At 42.0% G+C, this 27,263-nt stretch overlaps 1 protein-coding gene across 1 annotated transcript in view; it reads right to left on the bottom strand.

Annotated features, from left to right (window-relative positions):
* Nucleotides 1–1,229: 1,229 nt before the first annotated feature.
* Nucleotides 1,230–27,263, bottom strand: part of si:ch211-276f18.2 (glucose-fructose oxidoreductase domain-containing protein 1) — a 34,694-nt gene continuing 8,660 nt past the window's right edge. Inside the window, exons 2-3 of the mRNA XM_012871197.3 lie at nt 6,007–6,200; nt 1,230–5,795 (exon numbers count right to left, since the gene is read on the bottom strand). Coding sequence (XP_012726651.2) covers nt 5,055–5,795; nt 6,007–6,200 — 935 coding nt within the window. The 3' untranslated portion in view covers nt 1,230–5,054. The remainder of the gene's footprint in view (nt 5,796–6,006; nt 6,201–27,263) is intronic.

Raw genomic sequence — 27,263 nt, 5'->3', positions numbered from 1 at the left:
TGGGATCCAAATTAAATATTTGGCTATATTCTTAGGTAAAAGTGTGTAAAAAGGCATTAAATGCATCCAGGGCATCCTCACAGTGAACATTTAGGAACACATTTATTGAGGTAAAATCCCATGTTAAGAAAGAGTTGTTGTTTTTTTTACATAAAATTATTCATCTTATTTGTGAAGCACTGGCTAATTGCTAAAGACACACAGGTCAACACAGACGCAGACATCCTTCGCATCTCAACTGCTTTGTAGTCTAAATGTGACACAAACCAGTAACAAATGTAAGAATGTCAAACTTCTCGCTGTACATTTATCCTTTGGCCATCCAGACTGGCCTCTCAGAGGAATGTAGTCTCCTCTGTCCCCCTGGGTTCCCAGTCTGAGGGAAGAGGGTATATGATCCATGAAAAGATGAGAATTTGGCACCATGGCACCCGGTTACTAAGCAACGCCTCCAAGGCCAAAAGAAGCACCTCTGTGAGGCTGTTGGTCTCCACAATAAAACAATTTCCCTCCCGCCTCAGCTCCTCCCTGCCTGAAGAAGAGAGGGTCTTTTCCCAACAGCGACCGTTAGCGCTGCTGAGGCACATCATAGTGGCATGGGGTCGACAATAAAGGCAGTCCAAGTCAAAACCGCTGGATCCGAAGCCCCTCCTGCCTTTATGTGTTTCTGCTGTTCTCCCCTGTCTAAGCAGAGAAGCTACAAGCAGAAACACCACCAAATTAAATACAGACACAACAAAGGCTGTGACAGCTGCAACAATGTTTTAATAAAAAATGAAAATCAGTTATAACAGCAGTCAGGAGATTTATAGAATGCAAAAAAATCCCCATTTTTCAACAGAAATACTCAGGGACTTAGAACCCAGATTTGGCTCTGAACATAGTAGGCAGATACTTTACCATTAAGTAGGATGGTTTCATCCCTTCATCAGCATCGCCACTGTCGGCTGTTTTGGTTTCTGATTCTACACCTTGCAGAATATCACTCTTTCTGAATGAAAGCCCTGCGATGCTGGCTGTAGTTTTAACCAGAGGCAGAAGCTGACGACACGCTGGCCACAGAGCTCAAGTAGCTGGCTGAGGAAATGCCGTCTAAGCTGTTTAACTGAGCCAGCTCAGAGGGCTGAGGGTGGGCATGCAAACATCCACCAACTGAAACCAAGCCAGGCCCCGAGTGAGAAGGCTGCTTAGAACACAGACACCAGACAAAGGACTGGCTGCTGCTTTGGAAAAAAAAAAAAAAAAGTGCTTCTCCGTTCAGCTAACGTGACCTCCCAAAAATATGCAATAAAATGCTCGCTGGGTGAAATATCACCCTTCCAAAATATAGTAAAATTTTATCTGCCGCCGTTGCTGCACTTGAATTGTTGAAGGTCAATGATAACAAAGCTGGTTGTTCACAGAGTGCTGTATCCACGCATATCGATGGAAAGTGGAAGGGGAAAGTCTGATAGAAAAAAGTGGCCAAATTACAGGGACAACCTCAGGCTTCAGATGCTTGTCTGACTATCAGACACGTTTCTGAGCTGAATTAAAAGTTTAAATTTGAATCTGTCAGGCATATGAATCATGTGGGGCTTAAATGTAGAGGGGTATACCTCAACTGTTTATTTCTATTAATCTTGATGATTAGGGGGTAGAGCTAATGAACACCCGACATTCAGTTCTTCAGAATTTCTAAATGTTATATAAAAAAGTAAAACAATGCATTTAAAAAAGGTGCACAAACAGCAGGGATAACTGTAGTGGATTGTCAAACAAAGCTGGTTTAAGACTTTTTTTATTGCTCTACCTCTAGAGTCTGGAGGAATAGCAGAAAGGCAGAGAATCTAAGTTGATCCATTTTAAAAATATTCTATTTTTTAATAAACTCAATTTATATTTAACTTTAAGCCATATTCAAAATTTACAGAATTACACTCTTGAAATAATTATTGTGTACACTTAATGTATTTCAGGACCCATTTACTGCTCTTCTTTTACTAGTGCAGCTCTTATGTAGCAGTGCTGTCACTGTACCCAAAGGTTAGATCTAATTCACAAAATCAAAGCCTAAACATGACAGTGAAATAAACCCTCATGAGAAAAGTCCACATCCTGACAACAGGTTTTATAGGTGTTCATTTAATCTCTTATCTGACAAAGGGGGAAAGTCTGTATGTAGTTTTGATAAGGTGTTTGGTACACAAGGGGCAATCATTTATCTTGAATAGCGATAGCTTATCTGTGTTGAGCTCAGAATTTTTCCCAGGCAGAATATTTGGCGAGCAGGTATTTTTTTTTGTCCAAAAGTATTTCTGCTGTATGTGTGGAACAGTTCGGACCCTAGTAAGTGAGCAACGGCGGAAAAGCATGCTGTAACCTGACAAACCACAAAAACCAAACATAGATAACGCAAACGAGACAGTCATCAACATACAGGCATCACCGATTGTTCACGTCGCAGAACATTTACAGCAATGACGTTGGGTTCTGGCTGTGATCCATTGTGCAGCCTGACAGCAAACATAAAGCTTTTCAGTGTGTTTAGGCGTTTATTTTGGTCTCCAAATGGAACAAAGAAGCTGACTGCTCCAAAGGCCTCAGTCTGTTGTAAATCTCACGCATAAACTGCAGGTCAGTCCACCAAATGTAAAACATCAAAATCACACCATAAATACCTTAAAACTAATTAAAACACATTGCAGTTCCTTGGTTTTCACAGATAGAACACATACAACACTTGTTTAACTGTTTAGACAAACACTTGTTTTACAATATTTTCATATGTACATTTTCAGTAGTTGTAACACAGATAGGACTTTAGCACATCTTATGAACTTCAAACTGCAAATGGAACATGATAGCAATGCATAAAATAAAATGACACCTTTTGGCTTCTTTAAATGTTCAGTTAAACTTTACAGGCAGCTTATTTTGTTAGCTTTGTCAGGAAAAATTGGCAAACAATTCTAAACATAAACTGACCCTACAGTATTTTCAAAAGCATTTGCTAGAGGAAATACAGAGGCCTCCTGCTGTTTCTGCTCTTGTCCATCTTCTAATTCCTCGCCGAGCTTTGAGCTACAGCCAAATTTAAAGCTAACGTGTTAGCCAAACGGTAAACATCAAAATCATTAACATTCATGTAGAAACTCATTTCTGTCCATGTTGTAAATTTCAATTCAACTCTGATTTTTACCATAATTCCATCACCAATATCTCTTTTAGCTATAAAGTGCTCCACTATTCGCCGGACACACTTACTATTTGCTTCGCTGGGGTTTTGTGCACTAGAATAGCTGCCTGCTGCTTAAAGCAATGTTAATGAGGTGTTCAATTTGCTTTAGAGTCAACACTCTGAGTTGGTGATCCTAACTCACTTTCATCTTAAATTGTGAAAACGCCTGGGATTTTGGCTTGTATTGATAATGCTGTTAGCAATATTAGCTGATTGCATATTTCTCATTATTCTCTGAATTAAAAGGCAGTAGCAACATCATCTCTCTTCATGTTTGAACAGAACTGTGGCCATGACTGATTTAATAAGATTTAATGATCGGTATCAGAAATGTAAATTTGCATCTTATTACAACAGTTAGCACTGTATCGAATACAAATTGCAGACATTTTGGATTTTGAGTTTAGGCTTGGTTTAGAAACCTACAACATGTTTAAACATCCTGACTCAAGGGGCATCCTAGTTAATTTTTCAGACTTGGACCTCAGAAGTTCTGACTTCCATATATAAATGAAACAAGACAAAAAAGCAAAAACAGCGAAAGGTAATTAAAACAGGCATATTTTTTGTTCAAGGTAAAACACAGATTTAGCCTCCTTTATAGCTCTAATTATCATTAGCAAGAGGATACAGAGTGGGATAGTCTCAAAATATTACAGAAATTAACACTGTTGGCAATTCGGTTTACATAAGACCTGATGACATTGAAAAAAGCAACAAAGAATACCCCCCACCTCACAGATTAGAGCCTCGTGTATTGGTCTTTGAAGCCGATGGTGGACCACACTGTGCTACATGGTTCACTGGTTGAAAACTTTGCAGTTTTACTGGATGTTTAGGCATGTTGAACAAGATAATATTCAGTTGCAGCAGCAGTTCGGGTAAGCTTAGCATTAACTATGTGCACCAACAAATGGAAAGTAAAAGCAATAAACCAAGGGGAGATCCAAGTATCACCACTGATCACTTGTGCAGAACTAAAATGCACAGCCAACTGCATAAAGGCATACAATAGTGTGTTCTAACCCTTTATTTCAGGCTGCAGCCTTTTTATATTGCATACATTAACCAGAAGGTTAAAGCCTCTGAGAAACCCACCAGCCAAGCTATTATTTTTTTCATTTGTTTCGCGCACACACAGTAGAGTACATAGTAAACAGACAGAGACTATCAAGCGCACTGACTCAAGCGCATTCACTTGGTAAAACTAGCAAGAACTTCAGAGTACAGCAACAACGGAGCGGCACAATTTGAGAGGACCGTCGTTCTTCCTTGGCTGTCCTTGCTCGGACCCACAGTGTAAGGTATTGTGTTTCCACACCTAGTCACCAAGTCATTGAAGGGATGCAGGGAAAGGATGCACAATACTCGTTTGATCAAGCAATCAGCAGGGTGGTGAAAAGCATCAAGACTCATTAGCTCGTCAAACTGAAAGATCAGACGCAGATCCCCAACACGCCGTCGTTACTGACTGACCAGCCGACCAGCAAGTAGATTCCCTCTCTGATACGCTTCCAATGTCGATCTGTTGTGAATTAGTCTGATTTACAATTGCATCTACAGGAGGACTCAAGTCCTTTTATCAAATGTAAAAAAACAGAGGGAGCTTTCTTATAGATACAAAGCTTGATTGTTAATACCCTAACCTCTTCCCCATATGTTGAGGCAGCAAAACCACAGATATTTGCATCACATTGGCATAAACTCTCTGTAACAGTAATGACGCACAAATAAATAAAACTAGAGATGAGTTGAATGAAATCCAGCAGCTTTGTGGAAGAACTTTGAACTAGACCAAGGCCACGGTCCTCCACAGCTGGACATCAGCCAGGTGTTAACAGTAGAGGGACATCCTGCTGCGACGCATGGCCTCACTGATCAAATAGGCAGGGCTGACCTCTGGTTCCTCCTTCATGACCACAATGTTCTGCCATTCCCCACACTGGTTGGACTGCTTGATTGTGTCCACAACGCAAAGAGCATAGAGGCAATCCTCAAAAGTGGCGGCCATCGTCAGGGGCCTCCCATCCCAGGTCCGCCGGTCGTCTTGGTCCTGAAAGGCCTGCCGCACAGCCTGGATCATGCGGATAGTCCCCGTGAGGTAAGGGGATGGAATGTCACTAAAGGCCTTTTCTGGCAAGGACGCCTTCTCCAGAGGAGTGGTGTCTTTGAGCAAGAGTTCAGGACCGCCACCGCTTCCCCCGCCGCCACTGTTCTTCTGGCCATACAGGTCTGTTCCTGTGACCATTAACCTCCCGACGGTCCCCACGACAATCACTTCCTGACGAAACTCCCCGGGGACGTTGAAGTTGAGGGTGACGGTGCAGCAGGCGCCGCCCTCTAACGCCATCTGGAACGTGCAGAAGTCGTCGCTGGTTATCTGACGGATGCCTCGGATGTGGTCCGTCTGTTTGACGAAGGTCTTTAGGAAGCCGTGGACCTTGACCGCACGCTGGCCCGTCAGGAACGTCAGCAGGTCGATGATGTAGCTGCCCACCGAATGCAATCCGCCTCCCCCCATCAGGTCATCGCAGCTCCAGTTGTACTTCTTCCCCAAGAGGCTGCCACTGTGGACCTTAGGGACAAACGACAGAAAATGTGTCAGGGTGCTTGCTATTGCTTGAATTTCTTGCTCCAAAGAAACCCAGGAATGAGTCAGAACATAAGTAGCAAGATAATGTCAGGTGGCTTCCTCCACATTCTGCTGCTTCATGGTTGCTCTAACGCTACGACAGCAACAGACACACCTCCCAGTCAAGCAGCAAGCCTCGGCTTTCATATCATACCTGGGCCTCACAGACCAGAAGTTCTCCGATGTACCCTTCCTCCAGCAGTTCCTTCATCCGAACAAAGGCCGGCAAGAAACGCAGCACATTTCCCATAATGCTGAGCAGCTTTGGGTAGTACTGGGCAGCTGACATCATTCGGAAGGCATCCAGAGGAGTAGCGGTCCTATCGCATATGACATTCTTGCCAATACCTTTGAAAAGAAAAGCAGAAAGTAATGAGTCGTGTGTTTCTCAGCGGTAAAATCAGTTGTTCCTCCATCTTTCCTAAAGTTCAAGTAGAGCCGAAGCTGTCAAGAGAGAGAAGCACCGCGAGCAGATTTAACAACGTCTACAGACATCTTGTGTGTGAAAGCATCCATTCCCGTGAGGAAACAATGCATCACTGCAAAATGAGGCAACTCCCTCAACAGCTGACTCCAAGATTTTGTGAATAGAACAACCCTTCCTCTCTGAGTCTAGTAAAGTGGACACATGAGCAGACTTTGAGGAGAAGCAGAGCGTGTAGTGAACGTGTTGCAAATATACAGCCAATATTAACAAGTAACCAGGAAGATTTTACTCTAAATCTGAATCCTGCATGCAGTTTGTAAGACTTTATACACCCCGGAGGGCTCGACCAATGATCCGATTAGAACTCAAGGGTATAAGACAGCAGAGATTGTAGAGCTTAGATAAGATCAACTGGTATAGCTGAGGCTCAGTAGAAGGCTAATAAAAAAAAGAGTAGAAAGATGCTTTGGACACAGTATGAAAGCTAATTAAAATCTCATCCAGCAGATCAAATGGCCTATAGCTGCGAGCAACACCCAAACACAACACAGACAGTGATGTGAGGACAGGCCGACTCAAGGAGATTTTCTATCAGAGCTAAATGGAGAACATGACTCCAGAAAACACCAGTCCAGCTTCACCTGACTGATGTTTGGGGGGGATTACTTCAACATATTTTCCAACTAAGCAGTCAAGCTCGATCAGAAACTAAAATGTTATATTGATCAATATGATCAATGAATCTATAACCAATAGTCTGTTAAATATTCCTTTAATGCTTTCAGAATCTGGTATCTGAATGTTTAACCTTTCACTGGATTGGCGGCTCAAAAAACATGGTTCCGTAAAATTAGATGGAGGCTGTGCATTTACAGTGGCAAGTGCTGCTTTTCCTGCTGTAACGCCTGAGGGATCATGGGTGACCAAAGCGTTTTGGAAGTGGATGCCCCCTAATAATTTTCTATTAGCTACAGTTTGCTAGGCCAAGACATAAATCCGTCTGACCCAGTTCTGAGGAGCGCGCCCACCCGGTCTCCAGCCGGAGCTGACACACAAAGCCAAGAAACTACAGAGGAACCACTGCCTCACTTGTATTTTTGTCAGCAGACCGATTCTCCTTCTCGGTAGATTTTTAACTCAGCTGATGTTTTGCTGGCCTTCATTTCTGGCTCCAGGACGTTACAGAGCAGCGGCTGCAACAGCTGCAAAAACTAGCGACTACAGGTATTTAACGCAACAAGATTAACTAAAAAATACAAAAAAACGTCCCCTGAGGCTCTTAGTGGGAACTTCATGAAGGCAGAAATAGGGTCAAATTGTTTCTCATGTGCAAAGGTTTGAAAGGTCGGGACTTTGACGTGTGACAGACGAGACAGTGATGCTGTCACAGCTTCACTCAGCGTGTGTTGCCATTCCTTCCTACAGAGGAGAAGCTATGCGTAAAGCGTTTAAAGTGTTTTCTTAAGGGACTATATGTACGAATGTTGCACAGAACTACAGAAAGGCCAGGCACGCCCATCTATTCTTGTTTTCACATGTTCCAAATAAGGTTTAAAACGGGTCTTGTTGAAACAATGGACCTGGATGCCCATGAAAGAGGGCTGGTTCTGACAGCAGCACATGTGCGGCACATAAAGGAAATATGTTATTCCAGTCAAACTATCCACACCAGTGGCTTCTGGTTGGGAACCATCACCCAGTGATTCTTTTGGATCGGTTCTCTTTCAGTATCAACGTTCCTGATCTAAAGCGTGAAGCCCAGTCACTTCAGCACAACACAGCCAATGTTCCGTGTGCATTCCCCTAAAGCTTTTAGTATCTTCAACCTGGACTTGATTGTTTCTATAGCTTAGTTTTTTCAAACTAGTTAAACAGGGACATAAATAGGTTTGCATGGACTTTACTCAAACAGCTGGACACTGATGCTTCAGATTAGAGAAATAACCTAATGTGGAGTAGAGCTCAGGGTGCAGGTTCATCTCCTGGCTCATGGTGACAGCAGATACTGGATAAGGCACAATGAGCCTTCCTGGATTTTTGCTCAGTCCCCCAACATTCCCAATTTATGAACCAGACAGGAGAGCCTGAAGGGACCAACTGACGAAGACATAAAGTGCAGACGAAGTACGAGAGGAGAGGATGACTACTGATACCAGAATGAATCAAACAATAAAGAGTTTACTCATCAACCTGGTATCGCTCGACACCCCCGATATCAACAAGGTGTGCCTTATGAAGGTATTAGGACAGGTACCTGACAGTGGTTTTTACTGCACTTTAACCACCTTAACATCAAGTCAGACAAAACTAAATTATACTCTGTTTGTCCAAATTAAGCCTTTTGTCCGGGGACCCAGACAGCTTACCAAATATTAACAAACTACACACGCTATTATCTTTTATTAAAAGACAGAGTTGGACAAGATAATGAAGCCTTGAGTTAGAAAACTGAGAAAGGTAGATAGAGCCAAATGAAATATTAACATGGTTTAGCAGATAGATGGTGTCACTTTAAAATGTCTAACAAGATAAAAAATTATGACCATATAATATTTATACAGCAGATATGAAAACCTATTTTAATCTCTGCAATATGATGAAAAGAGAGACTCACATACTTGCTCTTTTATAGATGAATTAATGTATATTAGGTATATGATCCACGTAAATGAGTATATTTGCTAAAGTATTCCTACTGAAGCCACCAAATGGGGTATATTTTATATATGTTAGCATTGGCAACGTTAATGCGTTAATGCATGTGATAAATCCAAAATGTTTCACACATTAATATTACTTGACGCAAATGAATCACATGATCTATTTTGACCTAACGCCCTCCCTCCAGCAGAGGGTTACCTGGCTCAAAGCAGTGCGATATAGGGCCTACTGTGGTCGACAGTGCCATAAAATAGAGGGAAATCTGGAAGATAGCCTCAGAGCTGAAAGCACAACAAGCAGGAGTCACTTGTCCAAGATGTCCCTACGTGCTGGAATTCAACTCTGGAAATGATCAAATGGATTCAGCACAACAAGGATCCACTATACACCACACTGGCCCAGCACAAGCACAACTTAGTCATGATAGCCCCAGTTTATAATGATAAGTTGGCAAAGCTAGGAACTCTCCTGAAGCACTGCTGGTGGGGGTTATGTTTTTTTTTTCTCCATTTTAGCGATTAATTTAATCCAAATGCTGATAATAGCTTAATTTCATACAGACAGACAGACAGACAGACAGACAGACAGACAGACAGACAGACAGATAGATAGATAGATAGATAGATAGATAGATAGATAGATAGATAGATAGATAGATAGATAGATAGATAGATAGATAGATAGATAGATAGATAGACAGACAGACAGACAGACAGATAGATAGACAGACAGATATTTCAAACCTGAAATCCAACAGATTCTACTTTGCATCAGCAGTGGTGGAACTCAGACAAATGATTTGTTCCTTTTATCTGACCCAGCAACAGTAAATTTAAGGACACATATAAAACTGAGTTTATCTGACTAGGGTTTTACAACATTGGTTGGATGTGTGCGGTGACTGCACAGCCATGACAGTGAACCGTGGGACACCGGTTCAGTGAGCGGCAGCAGAAAACACCACAAACAGAAACGGTGAATCGATGTTTCAAAAGGCTCATTTTATCACCAAAGTATCAGTGATTAAAAACATCTTAATTGCTTTTAATGCATTAGGTGGAACAGGAGCAGACAAAAGGAATGACCCAACACAGGCAGGGACTCAGAGAGGCCTGGGGAGAGTAGATGCATCATTACAACTGAGAGCCAGCCCTCCACACTCCACCGCTCCTCCCGGCTCGCTGCCGAGCACATCATCTGGGCCTCTCTGCTGGACACAGGGTCTACAATGCTGAGCGCCAACGTTCACAGCAACACACACGTATGGGCCGCGGCCTGCAGAGGGAGGAGGGCAATAACGCTTCGTGTGCGGCAAAGGAACACCATCAAAGCAAAGATTTCCAACCTGTGCTGATGCTGCAAAAGGCGTGGCAACACGGAGGATGGAAAGGCCGTGCTGAGGAATGCCAGGCAGGGTGTAAGCGTTCGCTCTGGAGGTTCACGTTTGGTCTGCTTTTTATTAGGCCAGAATAGTTAGGTCCAACTGAAATACAATTTTCTGATTATTTCAGGAAAACAAACCAAGGCTACATCTGCATGCACAGAGTCCATTGAAATCCATCTGTAACACGGCCCAATGGGAACAGCTGGAACTCACCATACAGAGGAGGCGAGTGGATTAATCTTAATGCCGAGAGCCTAAACAATAGGCCTCTTTGCCTGGTTATGCTAGAAATAGAAAAGCTGGGAGAATCGGTCAGGAGCGCTAACCATCTGGCATGCTGGGCCGCACACGTGCTCCTGCAGGGAGAAGGTCAGCAGGAAGAAAAACACCAAGAACTACCACATACGGATGAAAATCAGTTACAGTAACACAAGCCTCTAAGCAGTGTTTACCTTTCATATGCTGGTCTATTAACGGGGATATGCAAACTGATCTCTTATGTTGACTATTCTTTTGTCTTCACACGTTGATTAAAGGTTTCATGAATCACTAACTGCGTTTTAAACGAATCTCTTATTGGAGCTGAATGATTTGGTCCACGTTTGACTGTTTTTTTTTAACCAGAATTTGTCGAATTCTAAGGTGGACCTAATGCCAAGAAGCAATGAAAAGTATCAAGTAAGATCCTCTTGTGGCTTGGTGCTGGAGCTGCAGGAAATGACGCATTGATGCTCCAGCAAAGCATTCATAGCTACCCAGTCCCCTTCAAAATATGAGTCTTAGACGTAGTTACACCTGGAAGCAGAGTGTTGGCTGACCCTCTCCCCAGAATTCTAGTTTCTGCCTCAAAGATCTAGTTTATTGAGCATGTGATCAGTACCTATGGTAGCGCAGGAATTAGTTCAGTTTAAGCTGCAGCTCCAGCACACCAACACACAAGTAATGTGGGTGCAGCCAGGTACATTTCCAAACTCTAAAAACTATTTAGTCACTTATTGTTAAAATAAATTTAAAACATGAGCAACAAGATCAAAAGGAATGAATAGATGTTGGAAATAGATATCTTTCATATTAGAAACAGCTTTGGTTGAAAAACAAAATTTCTACACAACACAGGCAATGAAAGAAAAAAACATGTCTGTTTTAGCTTTAGTAAAACCAACAGCTAGGCCCTCAAAGAGACAAGCCTGTATCAATTATTCCTAATTTAATTTAGCTTAAAGCAATTACAGAGCAGGGATGGTAGGAAAGAAGAGGCAAACATGTTTTCATGGTTCTTAAGCAACATCTGAATAAAGGTGGGAATAACTTTCTCTTGGAAATATCATGCCTATTACTTGTGATCGATGGAAGCTGTAAGTTACACACCTTAAGAAAAACAGAAGGACAGCCTGTTACATTAACACAGGGCATGATAAAGGAGGGAAATATAAAATAGACTTTATGTGAAGGTCATTATCACATCGGATTGCCACCACACTGAAAAAATTATTTGGGATTTAAAGAGTTGGATACTAATTATATAATACCTTAATTTAGAATAAATGGGCTAATTGACAGATAATTACTAAACAATTAATTAGGGTCTTTAGAATTTGTTTTGATAATTTGGTTTTAGAATATCTTATTTTAATAAAAACGAACATCATCACAAAACCCCAGCATTAGCTAAAGCTGCGTAGCTAGAGACCACTAGCTTAACCTAGCTGCCAAGTGTGAACGATAAACTGTTCATAAGCTGTTTTTTAAAAAAAAAAAAACAAGACCTTTCCTTAAATTATCAGTAACGCACTTTGAAGGTGGCCGTATTGAGCTCTGGTCTACCTAGAAATTAGGCTAACATGAAACATAAACTGTTGAGCTTTTTTATAAAAAATATTAGCTTTAGCTACACCCTTAGCTACACCCTTAGCTATTGCCGTTGCTAGGCTTTGACCTCAGCAATAGATTGTGATGCTCTGTCACACGCTCTTTTGTTTATGCTTTACATTTATCTACAGCTCAAAGGCACAATCCATGATTTAAAAGTGATTTTTGGATCTGAAACCATAAGCTAGCAGACGGAGGACATCTAACATTCAGACAGGATGATCGAACAGCAGCAGCGAGCACTGAGGCTACGCACGGCATGTAATGCAACTCCAGGTCCATTAGTGTACAGCAGAACCATGAATAATGGCGAGCATTAGCCTCACTCAGCCAGCTCTAACCCTCAGCTAATGCCCTTCATCTGGAAGGGCTTTAGCATTGCAAAATGTTTCTGAGTGCCACAATTAACCCCAACAGCAGAGTGGCTTAATGGCTGCTGTAGAGCAGTAAACAGAAGAGGGGCATGCTCTATAGACAAAGGTTCTGTCCCAGTCCAATCAGTCTGTGTATGTAAATATACATGAGCGGCCTTCCACCTGCCGCCACCCTGCCTCTGGTCCTCCCAGGTCTGATTAACTGCTGGACTGAGCTTCTTCCCCTCCTCTCTAATCACTCAGGCACAAGCACAAAGGAGCAGCCCTCATAACTCCCACACAGCTGAGCCATGGCTGCCTCTGATGGATCTGTTCGGGCTCACAAAGGACCACCTCACAGTGTCTCTGGCAAATTTGCATTTTGTTATCCGAGCGGCCAACAGCTGCTTCAGTCGGACAACCAGAAACATCTGTCCAGACACACTTCAGGTTTTAACGTATCTAAATGCCCCATTCATTGTCATTTAAGAGCGCTTTTGTCTTGCCAACGCGGTAATTAATCGCTGTGGTGTAAACACGTCTTTGTAGGCCTTCCAGCTTGTTAATTACAAAGGCATGAGTACCAGATCATTCCATGCAGCTTTAAGGAGGACCAAGAAAAAGAAAAGGTTGGCTGAGGGTTGGCTATTTGCCTACAAGACAGCACGTCCTGATCATGATGTGGAGGGGAAACACTTACTGAGGGTAGAGGCTGTCAGAAATATAAGCAGGTACTGAAACTGTTTGTTTTTTTGTTTCACAGGAACTGCTTCTAAGTAACAGTTTTGTGCAGACTAAATGAGGTTAAAAGGGCAAAGGTAGTTATTGTGTACATAAAAAAAGAGTTATTAAAATAAAAGCATGTTTGGAAGGAACCAAAAACAGAATGAAGGCCAGTTTAGTATCCAAGATAAGTTTCTCGTCCTATTGAGGGATTAGGAAGAAACGATATATAAAAAGGTGCTGACCAGAATCTGCATATTTTCTAAGCTAAATCAGGCCTGATCTGTGGCTGGCTGCTTGGCATAAATTAAAAATGTGATCATTTTCCGATCAAAATAAGTGCTACCATGTTTGTGTTGTTACTGAGTGCTGAAGACCCAGTGTCAGCAATTTCCAGTATCAGAAAGTCAAAGGGAGCACGGACATATAGGAAGCTATTTAAAAGTATTCTCAACATGTGGAGACATGTTTGTGGTTCATTCAAGCTGTGAGAGAGAGCAAGACTTCAAGCAAATAACACGAAGGCTAAAGTGTTTAAAGCTGATTTTAAAATAGTCGGCCAATTGTCAAAGCCTGAGATGTAACAATAAAGAAAAACGGTTGTTAAAACAGCTTTCTCGTGCAGTGTGTGGTGTCCGGTCAACATCTAGCACAACACGCCACACACAAACAGGCTTCACTCAGGATCAGTCAGATATCAGACAAATCTGGCAAAACCTCTCAAGATCAAATGTGAGATCATAGTAAATAAACATGGACGACAAGGGAGAATAATGGCCACAGTTTGTGGACTAATTTTAACAGAGAAAAAAAAACATAAAAAATAAATCAATCAAAGTTTATTTATTTATGTCCACAGTTAACATGGTGCACAAAGTGCTTTACAAGCTAAAATCCAAACAAAAGATGCAGGGACAAAATGGATAAAATCTAAAAATGTATAGGTAAATAACAGGATAAAAAGAGATAAAAACTAAAAAGCGCATAACAGCACAATTCAAAACGATTGAAGAGCTATATAGAAAAATAAAACCACAAAATAAACAACATTTATCCACAGTTGAACAGCTAGGAGTGAAAGGCCTGTTTGAACAAATGTGTTTTAAGCTGTGATTTAAAGAAAAGGAAATTAAAAGAGTGGAGACTTTGCCAATGGGGAGCCCTAAGTTTGCTGCACAATGATATGGAGTAGATATGATGATATGATGTTGTTTTTTCGGGGTTGCCCTCACCGCACTTTCTGATTGGCTACACGTCACATTGCACAGGCTGCGTGCTCGTTTGTCCTCGGGGGGACCCCACATACGCTAGGATATCGAGACAAGACAATCCAACATGCTGAATATCCCCGATTTGAGGTCTGAGCGGTCCAACGTTGCACCGAGCGGACCCGATTGCTCTTAACACACCACACACTTATCTTAAGAGACACGCTGATAGCTGGCGCCTGTCGGAAGGGGGAGATTGGGGCAAAAATCGGACTAAAAATCCTGTCGTGTGAACCAGCCTTAACAAGAAGTTTTTTTTCTTCCCTTTTTTCTCTTTGAACCTCTGTTTTTCATAAAACACGTGACATTTACAAATGTTGACATCCTCATGGAAGTCTCAGAGTGAAGGTAATCTATTTTCTTTTGTGTTTTCACATGGAGACAGCGGGTTTTGTAACGCTAAATGCGACAACTGCTAAAAAATGCAAAAGCAGGTTTGAAATATGAGGTGTGTAATTCTTTTCAGGAGGTAATCATTTTTGCAAAAAGTAAGTCAGCTCTTCAAAAACACAAGATGTGAGCTCGGCTTTTCTTTCAAGAAGCCATCGTGGCATCTTTGTGTCCAGGGAAGCTGCTATGAGGTCCTAGGAGGTGACAGGGCTGGAGGGGGAGCGGAGGGGTCTAGTGATGCTAATGGGCTGCAGTGAGCCAGTAGTTACCACTTTAAAGTAGCTAACTTTTTCCTTGCACACAGCTACGTAAACCTCTACACTTCCTCACACACGGCTCTTCTATGGAACACATGACTCAGCGCACATTAAGGAGCTGACTCCTAAGCTCATTACCTACAGACTATGGGCTGGCAGTTCATGCCAGGAAATTCAGCAGGTCTAGAAAACCCTGAATAATCAACACAATACAGGGGAGACTAAAAACAGATGGACCATGAGATCTTTACTACAAAACAGAGGATTCAAATTAATATCTCCTTTCAAATGATACAGCAAAAGTTTGATTTTCTTAAACCGCTGGAATTTTGAAAACTGGCATAAAATAACACAATAGGGGGGACAAACACTCTTTAGGGAAGAGAAATGCAAATGGTTTATCTAAATAATGTTTAGATTATTTATAAAAATTACATTTCAGTAATTTTCTCACAGTAATACAGTAGTGTCTGTAAAAGCATCACTTGGGTTATTTCTAACCAAAGCATCACTGATCAGAGATTCTGATGTCTCCATTTCATATTAAAAACTACTGATAACAACTAAGTAATTGTTTTTCTACTTCTGGAAAATTGGAAATTGAATTTTCTTGTAACCATGGGTGAGCCTTTAGAACCCTTTCTGTCGTGATCAGATATGTGTGAGAGAGAGCGGTCTGTGATACACAGTCCTGCATTTGAACAGGTTTTTACTGCTACTGAAAAACAAAGACAAAATCATTACAGTGATGACATTGTAAAACATCTTGTTAGCAATTAGCAGTAATAAGGGTTACTAAGTGCAGCCCATAAACACTATGGTAAATTAAACGCAAGCTGACATAATCTTTAAGCACTACTATATTGCCATTGAAATGCCAGATTCATTATGGACAGTACTTTAAATGTCCGAGACACGACAGAAAAGATTTTGTTATTGTTAAACTGTATTCATTATTTATATAGACTACTTCAGCCAACGCTGTTCCAGCACACTGACACCGGTTAACATGGAGGGAAATCATATTGAGATAGTGGACTGTTATGCTGCGTTCAGACTGAGAGCGATTTGAGCGCCAGGGTTTGGTTTATATGCAAAGTCTATGGTAGACCCACATCTAGGAGCATCGAGAGGTCCTGCGCTGCGTTTCACCTGTCTTTTTGCAGTTTTTTTCACTTTTGTAAATAGGTTGTGGTTTCTTACGCATAAATACACAGTATGGAAGTTTACAGACACGCTTTGAACATTTAAAAAAAAAAAATCACTCTTCCCAGTTCCATTTTTCTGTAAGTTCTTGAGTATACTGTTTTTATTAAACGGCAAAGGATTTTACTCATGTTTTAAATTTGCCCTTACTGTGCAGTATTTTATTATTTTATTTTTTTTTTCAATATTTCTTCCCCTTGTGTGTATCGGCATGCTTTCATTTACGTTTCATTTTGCTGCTTTGACACCTTAATCTCTCCCTCTGGGGTACAATACAGGTCATTTTTATTCTATCCTAAATTGACCTGAAAGCGGCGTCCGTGGCCTGTTGTAAGAGAGATGACTTTACTCTCATCAGCATCACCAACATGAGATGTGAAATGTTTTCCCTCGGGTCACTGATATCATAGCTCAGGGGAAACAATATTTCCTGTCTCTATAAACACAGATTGCTGGAAGCGGCCGCAGCGGACAATGTGACTGCTGAGGCGCGAGACATCTCTGTCTGAAGGGCCAGCGAACATGAGACATCAACAGCCGTGTCACATAAACCAAGCAAAGTGACCTCCATTAACTCCTGACAGCATGCGTCCTTCTGACGGAGTATGACAGGCCGAGATGCCCTCTCCCTGAGCTGATTATCTCTACCTGATCCCTTTGCTTGGTCTAGTCTGCTTGTATAGGTCTGTGTGGTATACTTGCTTGCTCAGGATATCAACAAGATAAAAAAAAGAGCAAATTACTCTGGAAAAGACTGTGAGGAGAACCCACACAGCCGAACACAACGGCGTAGTTAACACCACCGACTGAGCATTAGAGTCTGCAGAACGGCCAACATTAGTGGCAATAACCCAACAGATGCTGAAAGCTTATGCAACAACCACCGATGTAGTACATCTATATACATCGCTAGGAACAGAAGTTTGAAGTTTCCAGTGTGGACTTAAATAGCTGCACAGAAATAGAGTAAACCTTAACTCCCACTGTATGCAAAACTTATTTGCATCTTTCCATGCTAATCTGGTTCTACCTGTGAATGTCAGGGATGGAAAAGAGGCCCGCCAATTTCTGCAAAATGTAAACAGTTTATTTCTAGGCTTGCCATCAGAAATTCCTAACTGGTTCTTAATGAAAATCACATTTAAATTGTCAATCCTCGACCATTAGAGACGCTAAAAGCAGATGTCCCCATGCGGGAATCCACAAAAAACATTTGCTCATCTCTGAATGTCAGTCTTCAAGCCTTCCCTCAGATTCTCAAAAGGATTCAGGTCTAGACATCAACTGGGCCATTCTAGCACATGCAAATACACATGGATCTTAAGCATTTTATGTGGTCTAGGCTGTATGTGTAAGGCTATTGTCCTACTGGAAGATGAACATCCACCTCAGTCCAAATTCTCCAAAAAAACCTCTGAAGCCTTCAGAGAAAAGCTGCACGCACACTGGGATTAAATTACACACAGATATGGACTCTATTTACTAATTAGTTGACTTCTGAAGGGATTTGGTATGTGCTGGATTTGTTTAGGCTTAAAGGTTAACCCATGCCCAAATCAACTTTTTTTTGCTAATAAACTGTTAACATGGTTGTCTGATACTGCTGTCTATATATCATGGTCGTTATTTTTGCTGAAATCCTGCTTTTGTCTAAAACCGTCAGTGCTGCGCCCTCCTATGGTTGTCTTCCACTGAACTTCAAATCAATATTACCATTTCTTTCAAAAGATTTTGTGAGGTCACTTAGAGAAACTGACGTGTGAGTAGCTCTGTGGGGTCATTTGAGCTGCACCACTCAACGTTCAGTCTTGTTTGACGGTTAATGTTTCAATTCATTTTTAAGTGGTACAGGAGCAGCATAAAGTTTTCACAAACCTAGAGTGTCCTCTTGCAAACCTAATGTTTACGACTTGGTTGATGTTGGTTAGTACGATTTAGCATTTGATATATAAGTCGTACCTGACTATAAGTCCTAAAAATACAGTATTTAGGTTTTACTTGTAGCCCAAACCGCGGCAACACCCCCATGTTTTCTGTTTGTCTCTCGCCACATTTTCCACAGTCTCATACCTATGACATCAGGCAGAGTAAGGCTCCAATACAGGGTAGAGTTACACATTAATACATATGCCCAACACACTTTTCAGTTGTTTTTTTCTTTGTTAAAAGAGACTTTAAACCACTTATTGTTTCTTGCCATGCCAACAGACTTTGTATTGGTGTGTAACATAAGATAAAAAAAAATACAATGAACATAGAGGTCGTTACATGACAAAGTGTGAAGAGGTTCAGCAAAATATGAGTATTTTTGCAAAGCCGTCCAAGAGATGGTTGCCCCTTAATGAGGTGGCAACAGAGCGGAAGCGTGTGTATCCGCCTATCTTTGGGCACATTACCTGACATCCTTCCCTCACATCGAGAAGGCATTACACTCTGTGTGTGTTGAAAGCAGGAAGCGATCAGAAGAACCCTCAGTATCACACAGAGTTCCCTTCCACCACGAGCACAACAGGAAGTGAGAGGCACTTCAGTGTGGTACACCAAGCTCTCACTTCCTGCTTTACAATATAACGATTTCATCAGCAGTTACTCAGTAATTATCAGCTCTGTGCTGTTTCTTTCTGTTTGATCAAAGGAAATAAATGTGTAGGTTTAAGGTGAAATACTGACAGAACTGACGTCACGGGATAAAAAAAAAAAGAAGCTCCGGCTGTCAGTGTCAAGACGTCGCTCCTCTCATGTCTACAGCTGCATCTTGTCCCCCGTCCCTGCTGGCCAATTAGGACAGACAGCCGGGTATTCTTGAGAAAGAGACTCGAGCAGACCCGTAGCAGCACAGCTTCACCCTGGGAATACAGGGCCTAAGCTGGGACCCGATAAGGATGAGCTGGGAACGTCTGAGAGCACCAGATGGTAGAAACCATTCAGAAAATGATGCGAGGTGTGTCAGAGGGAGGAGGACAAGACGTGGAGTGTTTGTGCAAGATAATATTACACAAGTGATTTCGTAACGCCGCAGACAGAGACAGGTAGCTGCGTCTCAGCATGTTCCAGTCAGCTGAGTCAGCCGCTCACAGCCAGGTGGGAGTGTAAGAGCAGAGGAGCATTAAGAGGCTACCCTGATGCAACCTCCTGCTGTTGAATGGTACCCACTTTGTGTTGCCTCAGGCTAATATGTTGGTGCTTTGTTTTCATTCCTGTCCTCCTGGTCACAGCTAGGGTCATCATATAGAACTCTGTCCACCTTAAAGAGGTTTGGTCCGTTAAGCTTAAATAGACATAGTTCTTCCATAAAAGGCAGATTTATAAGTCTTCATTTTTCTTTTTTCATACTCCACTCATCTGTTTGTAAAGGTAGGAAAATCCATATTTGGAAGCCAGAGAAATTAGGGTCTTATTGCTTATTGCTCTTCTGTTTAAACCAGTAACATAAATGACAATGTGGGGAGAAGAAATAAATATACCGGCCTTACAAATAAAAACCGTGCCGATATGAAGCAAAAAGACAGTGGCTGTTTCTCATTATGCGTACTTGAGCGTTCTCGTGTGCTCGTGACACGTCATCAGCCTCAGACCGAGCACTGTTCTAAGAACACCAGACCGAGAACGCACCAAATACCCGGATGTTGTTCTCGCCCCGCCCTCTTTATCGAGCCTGCATCAGAGCAGACTTGTGCGTTCTTCGGACCGACCACTTTCCCAGAATGCACCGTGGCTGCAGCTTTTTTTAGATATTAAAAATATTATTGCTTTAAAAATGTTTTCAATAAAATATGGTGTAGGGAATAAATCGTTTTATGTTAAAAAAAAAGCTAAGGACTAAGAACTTAAATTATAATTTTTTTAACACAAAATATCACATTCAACAATTAATACATCATTCATGCAATTATTTAATTTTATGATCAAGATAAGTAATAATTTATTATCATCTAAAGACTACTACTACTACTACTACTAATAATAATAATAATAATAATAATAATAATAATAATAGGTGAAATGCAGGTCCAGGCGAGCTGTGCGTGTGGTGATGTCACAAATACACGAGTACGCTTCTGTTCCAATACACAGAAATACGTTCTGCGTTCTCCCGTTCTCCACAAGTCCGTACTTCCTGTGTTCTTGCCAAGAACGGACTTGACGAGAACTGTGAACTTGTGAACTGAGAAACGGCCAGTGTTGTCCCAGGCCCTGGCAAAGCTGTCAGCTGGTCTGCATCATGTAAGACGAGCCCTTCCATAACAGATCGAGGCCCAGGGTAAACACGGGTCTACAGTACGGGCTAAAAGCGTCTGAAGCAAAAGCAACATCCTGATCTTCTAAATGGAATAAGGAAAGCTTATCTGACTTTGTTACTTCCAGGTTTCCACCATTACTTCAGTCTGATGCGTCATTGAATTTTCCTTTATTCAGGCTTTTAAAAGGGAGGAACCAACTTTATCTGGATGCTGATATGAAAACAGGGGGGTAAGGATATTCAGCTCAAGAGACGGGACAATACTGGGTCACACAAGGCTAGATGAGATCTTAGCAATATCATTTGGAAAACTAAGAATGTTTTTTTTTTTAAATCAATTGAACATTGCACAAAGATTCTGTAATCAGAGAAGGAGATTTTGCTCCTAGTTTAATAGTTCAATGCACAGCAGTTTTCATGCCGGTATGAATCTACTGGTCCTAAAGTAAAATAAAAAAAACATCATCAAACAGAATGCTTTCTGGAATCTTCCCAAACAGATAAAACGATCCCCTTTCTTAGTGCAGAAAGGCAGCTCTTCTTTAGCCTCATTAGCGGCTAACAGTTAGCCAGTTGTGGTGCTCTCACGTTGCCTACAAACTGATCTCATCCCATCTTTCCTTCCCTTATTTACTGGCTTCCTTTTGGAGATCAGTGTGGTCAGCCAGCCTTTCCACTAGTCTTTATTAGTTAACTTTGTCAATACAAACGGACTTCTTCCTTTCGTAGACATAGGTCCAACCAGCTGTTAGCTTACAGCGCTAGCCTTCACGTAAATACAAGGGATGCATGAGATATCGTCATTAACATGGGTATTGGAGGATGTCAGTAATTTTTTTTAACTTATCGGTATCTGTTCATAACAAAAACCGGGAAGATATTAATAACTGTTGTTTGTGGGGGTGGGGTTGTTTGGTCATGTGACAGTGATAGCGATGCAGCACAGGATTGTGGGTGTTTAATTGAAGCAGAGAGGCAACGTCAGCAGTGTGATTGTTCTCTCACAGCGGCGAAAGGGTAGAAAGTTTAACATTGGTAAATATTTGTTATCGACGCCTACATAAATATTAATATTGGATATCTTTCTTACCCAAATTTTCCCATCAGTGCAGCCCAAATAACTAGCTTACAAACCGGACGTAGTCACATGCTGACAGCAACTGGAAACCACTCCGAGAGACCCTTCATGGTCTGTAAGGTCCTTGACAACTGATTTGTTAGAGTTAAAGCCGTTTTAATATCACCAGCTCTCGTTACTTCTCCGCTGTCTAATGACGAATTATTTCCTTGACAGCCGCATTTCACAACAATGACCACATGGCTTCAATTTGCACAGTGGTCATTAGAGCAGCTAACCCCCCCAACACACACAGACTGAGTTGACTCATATGTGGGGAGTTTAGGACGTCACTGGGAAATGCCTGAGCTGAGGATCTTTGATGACACCCTTTCTCTTCCTCCTTTCATATTCTGTCGCTTTCCTACCCAAATAAAGGCAAACAGAGCATTCATCATCTGACAGCCTGACCCTCTGACACAAAAAAAACCCCTGGAAGCAAACTCTCGCTTTCTTTAATTCAGTTTGATAACAGAGAGACAAAATCCTTCTTCACATGTCTGCCTAATGATGCAGAAATATTTCGTACTATAAGCTAGCTTTTGATTAAATCCTGTATGAAAAGCTTGCCCTCTCTCTGGCCCCAGGATTTACTACCACAATGTGATTCTCCATCCAAAGCCTCTAACCCAAGTTCATTGCCGCCTCAGACGTCCTGCCGGCTCCACCCATGAATGAAGGGGCAGAGACGAGACGGTTCTTCGGGGTTGCTCACTTGTCAAGCGTAGCGACGAGCTGAGAGAAACTGCCCCGATCCGACCATTCAGCCGAAAACACAAAGGCGATTTCACAGGACGACAAGCCTCCTCTCTGCTATTCTTCCTCGCCGCTCCGTATCGCATCCCCGTCCATTCCTGTCTCTCCCACAACCTCACCGGCCCACAGACTCCCAGGCAGTCATTAGCATGTTAATGGGCGTCCGTGTTCCCCCGGACGAGAAGCAGTGGGAACCTTGTGCTGCTAACACTGAAAGGAGAAGGCATGGGAATGGCAGCGCAGCACTCCATCAGAGCTGACTCTGTGTGAGGGGGGGTGTTGATTTGACTGGGCCTAAAATCGCTCAGAATCCGCTGAGACCCAAAAGCCCCGAACCCATTTACCCAATGAACAGAAGTCAGAGGGGGAAAAAAAGGAGCCTTTCTTCGTATCAAACCTGATTACGTTTAGTCGTGTAAACAATCATCGTGACGGAGCCCAGAATCACTGCAAATAGTCTGACAAAGGCCCGCATCAGGAGTTGAATTTCCCCGCTCCCATTTAATTTAGCCCTAACGCAATATACCTGAATAGTCGCCTTAGCAGGGTTTAGAGGGGTTCTTTACACAGACATTCTGGAAAACACCACCTCTGATTAGCTTCACAATGCTATGCTGGGATTTGCCTTCTTCTGTGACAATCATGGGCAGAAAAGGTTATCTTTTACTTATCAGAACAAGGAATGTGACTCGTACGCTTCTTATTTCCTCATGACACTGATTGTGTGCTGTGGCTAGTTGGTAACAAGCTCAGTGTAAAGTCCTGTGAAAATATTAGGACACCCTTACAAAAGCCTGCGTGTTTGTCTGGTATATTTAGACACAAGGATATTTGATGTCAGTTTTAACAATACTGCAAAATTCAAATATATCAATAGGCAGTTAAAACTGAAGAAAATACCTGTAATTATTAAGAAATCTGTAATTAATTTTTAAAAAAGTGCAATTTCTGGTAAGAACACAATTTCTTATGGAGAAATGGCTAAAATTAAACACAGGCGTGTCACATCAGGTACACATGGGTCGAACATTAATATTCAGTATTTTGAAGATGGTTTGCCTTGTTTACATCACGGACATTTAGTTTGGTGCTGCTGGTTGTTGAAGAGACGGTGGACCCCATGCTGGAATCCATTGAGCTGCCTCAATCCTGCTGAAAGAAAATCGTGGCAGCTTAGCAGCCCGGTAGGGACTTTAAAGACGTCTCAGAAAGAATCTGAAACCCATGTAATACAGTCTGCAAGCGGAGGCCATTTAGAATAACAGCAAACATCAGACTGGATCATTCAGGCAGGTTTTCCCCGAGAGCAGACTGCAAGGTGCTAAAGGAAGTTTCCAGAAACCCTAAAATGTTTGCACAGAACCTACAGAAAGATATAGCTAGAGTTGCTATGAAGCTGTGTGCCTTTACAATCATGAAAATACTGCAGAATCTAACCATCATGGAAGGTGTGCAAGGAGGAAACAACCGCTAATAAAGAAAATCACAAAGGCCAGACTGCAGTTTGAACGTAGACAAAGACCAGGACGTCTGGAATAATGTTCCTGGGACAGACAAGTCTAAAATGAGTTTGGACCCTGGAGCGGAGGACATGTTTGTCTTAAACCAAATGCAGCGTTTCAGGAAAAGAACCTCATACCAACATGGAGCTGGAAGTATCATGGTCCGGGGATCTATTGCTGCAGCAGTAAATAGCAATCCCCAGAAAAAGCAGTCCCAGTGAGGCAGGCCACCAGCGGGCCGGGCCAGAGCGGCTGTGGAAGGGCTCAAAGAAAACACGGGTGTGTTCAAACGACCTCCCTGCTACCAGATTCATCCACACATCTCTGAGAGGGAAACCACATCCATGGACACCCCAGGGGCAACAAAAGGCTGATTGCTAATGTGTCGATACCAGGCACTTCAGAACATCCCATGACGATCTTTGACTGTGCCTCAACTGGCTCAGGCTGTTTGGTGGCGCACATTTTACAGAAGGAATCTGCAGCGAATGAAGAATAAATAATTCAATAGATTGGCCCGGTGCAGAATTGTTTGTCTCCTTCTCCGATTTACGAGGATTACCGCACAATCTGCACAATCTGGCATCGCTGTCCCTTTAAACAAATGTGCCTGCTTGCCAAACAGCCCATCCCTGCTCTGAAGTGCAGTTGCATAAGAGCATCAGAGGTGCAGCGCGTATTTATGATGATGCCGGTTTGCCCTTTCCAGGCTGGTTATAAATAACGCTTTGCCTTTGGGTGGCCGTTCAGAGCAGGTGTCTGGAAGCTGATCAGAGTGCTGATGAACCAGCAGCGCCATGACTCAGCGTGTGTCAGCACTAACAGGAATAACACCCCCATCATGTGTGCTTTACTCTACGCAGATACGCTCTCACATGATGATGGCGCGCTAATAAAAGACTCAGAAATACATCCCCGCCATACGTTGCTTCCACAACAAAACACGGACTATCACAGAGCATTGCGGCGAGTAGGGAAAGCTCTGTGAAGTATTTCTGCCGCTCTTGGTTTGGTTCTACTCTCCACAGACAGAAAACAAAGTTGACTCCCTGAAACACCAACATCCTCTAAAAACAGGATACATGTGACAACCACTTACAACCGAAGTGTGACATCAGAAAGCAGCAGCTCTAGAAATAGAAGCCAGAGCTAAATGCAAAGCTCATGCACTTTAATGGCAATGTTGGTGACAGAGTGAAGACATCAAAATGAACCTGCCTTAGTGTTTGCAGGTTTTGGTGTTGAGTTCTAAAACATTTTTAAAAGACTTTTTTTTTTTCTAAAATGTGAAATACAAATGTGTTGTTGGTAACAGAATATATGGAATACTTAGAACAGAAAAAATGTAATTTGTGAAACAGTCAAATGGATTTCATAGGACCCAAAGATGGCTGCTGGGCCCTTACCTGCCGGTGGAAGCATGCAGACTGAACTTCTTACGGCTTTCCATCAACGGTGGTTTTCTTTTCACCACTACTCCGTGAGAGATGTGAAGTTCACCACTAACAGTTGTCCTGTCAACAAGTTCCTCCACCTGAGCGGTGGATCTCTGCAGCTCCCCCAGAGTTGCCATGGCTGGCTGATCAGTGCTCTCCTCTGCCCAGCCTGTTAGTTTGGGTCAGGGTTCAGCGACCTTTACAACTCACAGAGCCATTTTTGCCCTCGGTCCAGCTAAACAAATTTTGTTTAGAGCCACAAATGTTACATGTCTTTTTGAAACAAGAGCTTGTTTTATAGTTTACTATAGGACATTTGTTAAAAAAATGTAAAGATCAAAAGTTTTTATTATTTAACAAACAGTATTTTTATGTTTAGGTTTAATGCATTTTCTTCAATTGGACATTTGATTTCTATAGCAAAGGGCATCAAAATGATGAAAAAGCAAGTCGTTGGCAACCTATTGACAAAAAGATACTTCATTTATCTATAGTAAAATATTCTATACACCATTAGTTTCTTTCTTTCTGGAAATGTTACACATATATTGCAGAACTAAATGCATCCTAAACCTAGCAATTTTAAATGACCTTTACATTTAGAAACTATTTTTCCCCCTGCATTTTTGGTTTTAAGAGTTTTAAGGTTTTAAGAGCCAAGGCTGAAGGTGTAAAGAGCCACAGGTTGCAGACCCCTGGTTTAGGTGGACAGCCAGATCTAGACGGGTCTAAAGTCATTTCATTCCTATTCCATTCTTTGATGAAGGATTGAAGCGTGCTCTGTGAGAGATTTGGAGCTATGATTTTAAGACGAAGAGCTGTAGCTCTACTGAGATTAAATTAAGTTACACACAGGAGGCATTATTTACTAACTAGGTGATTTCAAAAGAGAGTTAGTGGCACCGGATTTTATTTAGGAATATGAAGATAAAAATGGTTTAGTGTGAAAACACTCTTTTTTTCGCAAGAAATATTGAACATCCTAAATCAGTCTGAATTAACTGTACACTACTTTGTGTTGGTCTGTCACATAAAATCCTAAGAAAATACATTGAAGTTTGTGATTGTAACGAGAGCAAATATGGAAACGTTTTATTGGTTGTTAAAGTAACAAATATCAGGGGTGGCTGGATTATCCATCTCACTCAGCAGCAGTTACTGTGTGGCCTTTCATCTGCACATATACGGTGGAGAAACAACATGTAAGTACGGTTCAGTTACTAGGAGCTGTGGCTGAAGGCTTAAACAAGCGCGTTTAATGGCTGTCAGCAGGTCTTGCATCAGCGTAAGCAGGAGTTCTTCATCGCGTCCCTAATCAAATTCAAGCTGAGAGGCGCACACCCTTTAATTAACCTCCTTACAACCTGCTCCGTAAAATCAACAACCCTCCTACTTTTATGTCTGCTCCGAGCGCTGGCTGACGAAAAGGGAAACTGTATTTGGCAACCGTGTCATCATCTGCAGTTCCAGGTCAGAGTTCATTTGTTTTGCGTCCATAACGCCAGAGGACACTGGGTTACGTCAGTGAACATTTAAGGTTCAATGTCTAGGCAGCAGTGTCGTCTAAGCTCAGCGTTCACAGGAACCAGTTCCAAGTTCAGCTCAAACAGATTAAAACTGAACTAATCCACATTTATAGCTCAGCTACTTAGAAATTCAGAAACAGCATCATAGCCTTAAAATGTACGGATCTACAAAACATTTATCTTTCATATAAAGCTGTTAAACACAGTTGAATAACGTCATCCACCAGTTGGGTTCCTTGCTGCATCCTCATGAGATAGCAATCAGGTTCCAGGCAATGTATTCACATTTGTTTGCT

Source organism: Fundulus heteroclitus, chromosome 21 (genome assembly GCF_011125445.2).
Source record: "Fundulus heteroclitus isolate FHET01 chromosome 21, MU-UCD_Fhet_4.1, whole genome shotgun sequence".
Taxonomy (NCBI): Eukaryota; Metazoa; Chordata; class Actinopteri; order Cyprinodontiformes; family Fundulidae; genus Fundulus; species Fundulus heteroclitus.
This window is presented reverse-complemented; position numbering and strand designations above follow the sequence as displayed.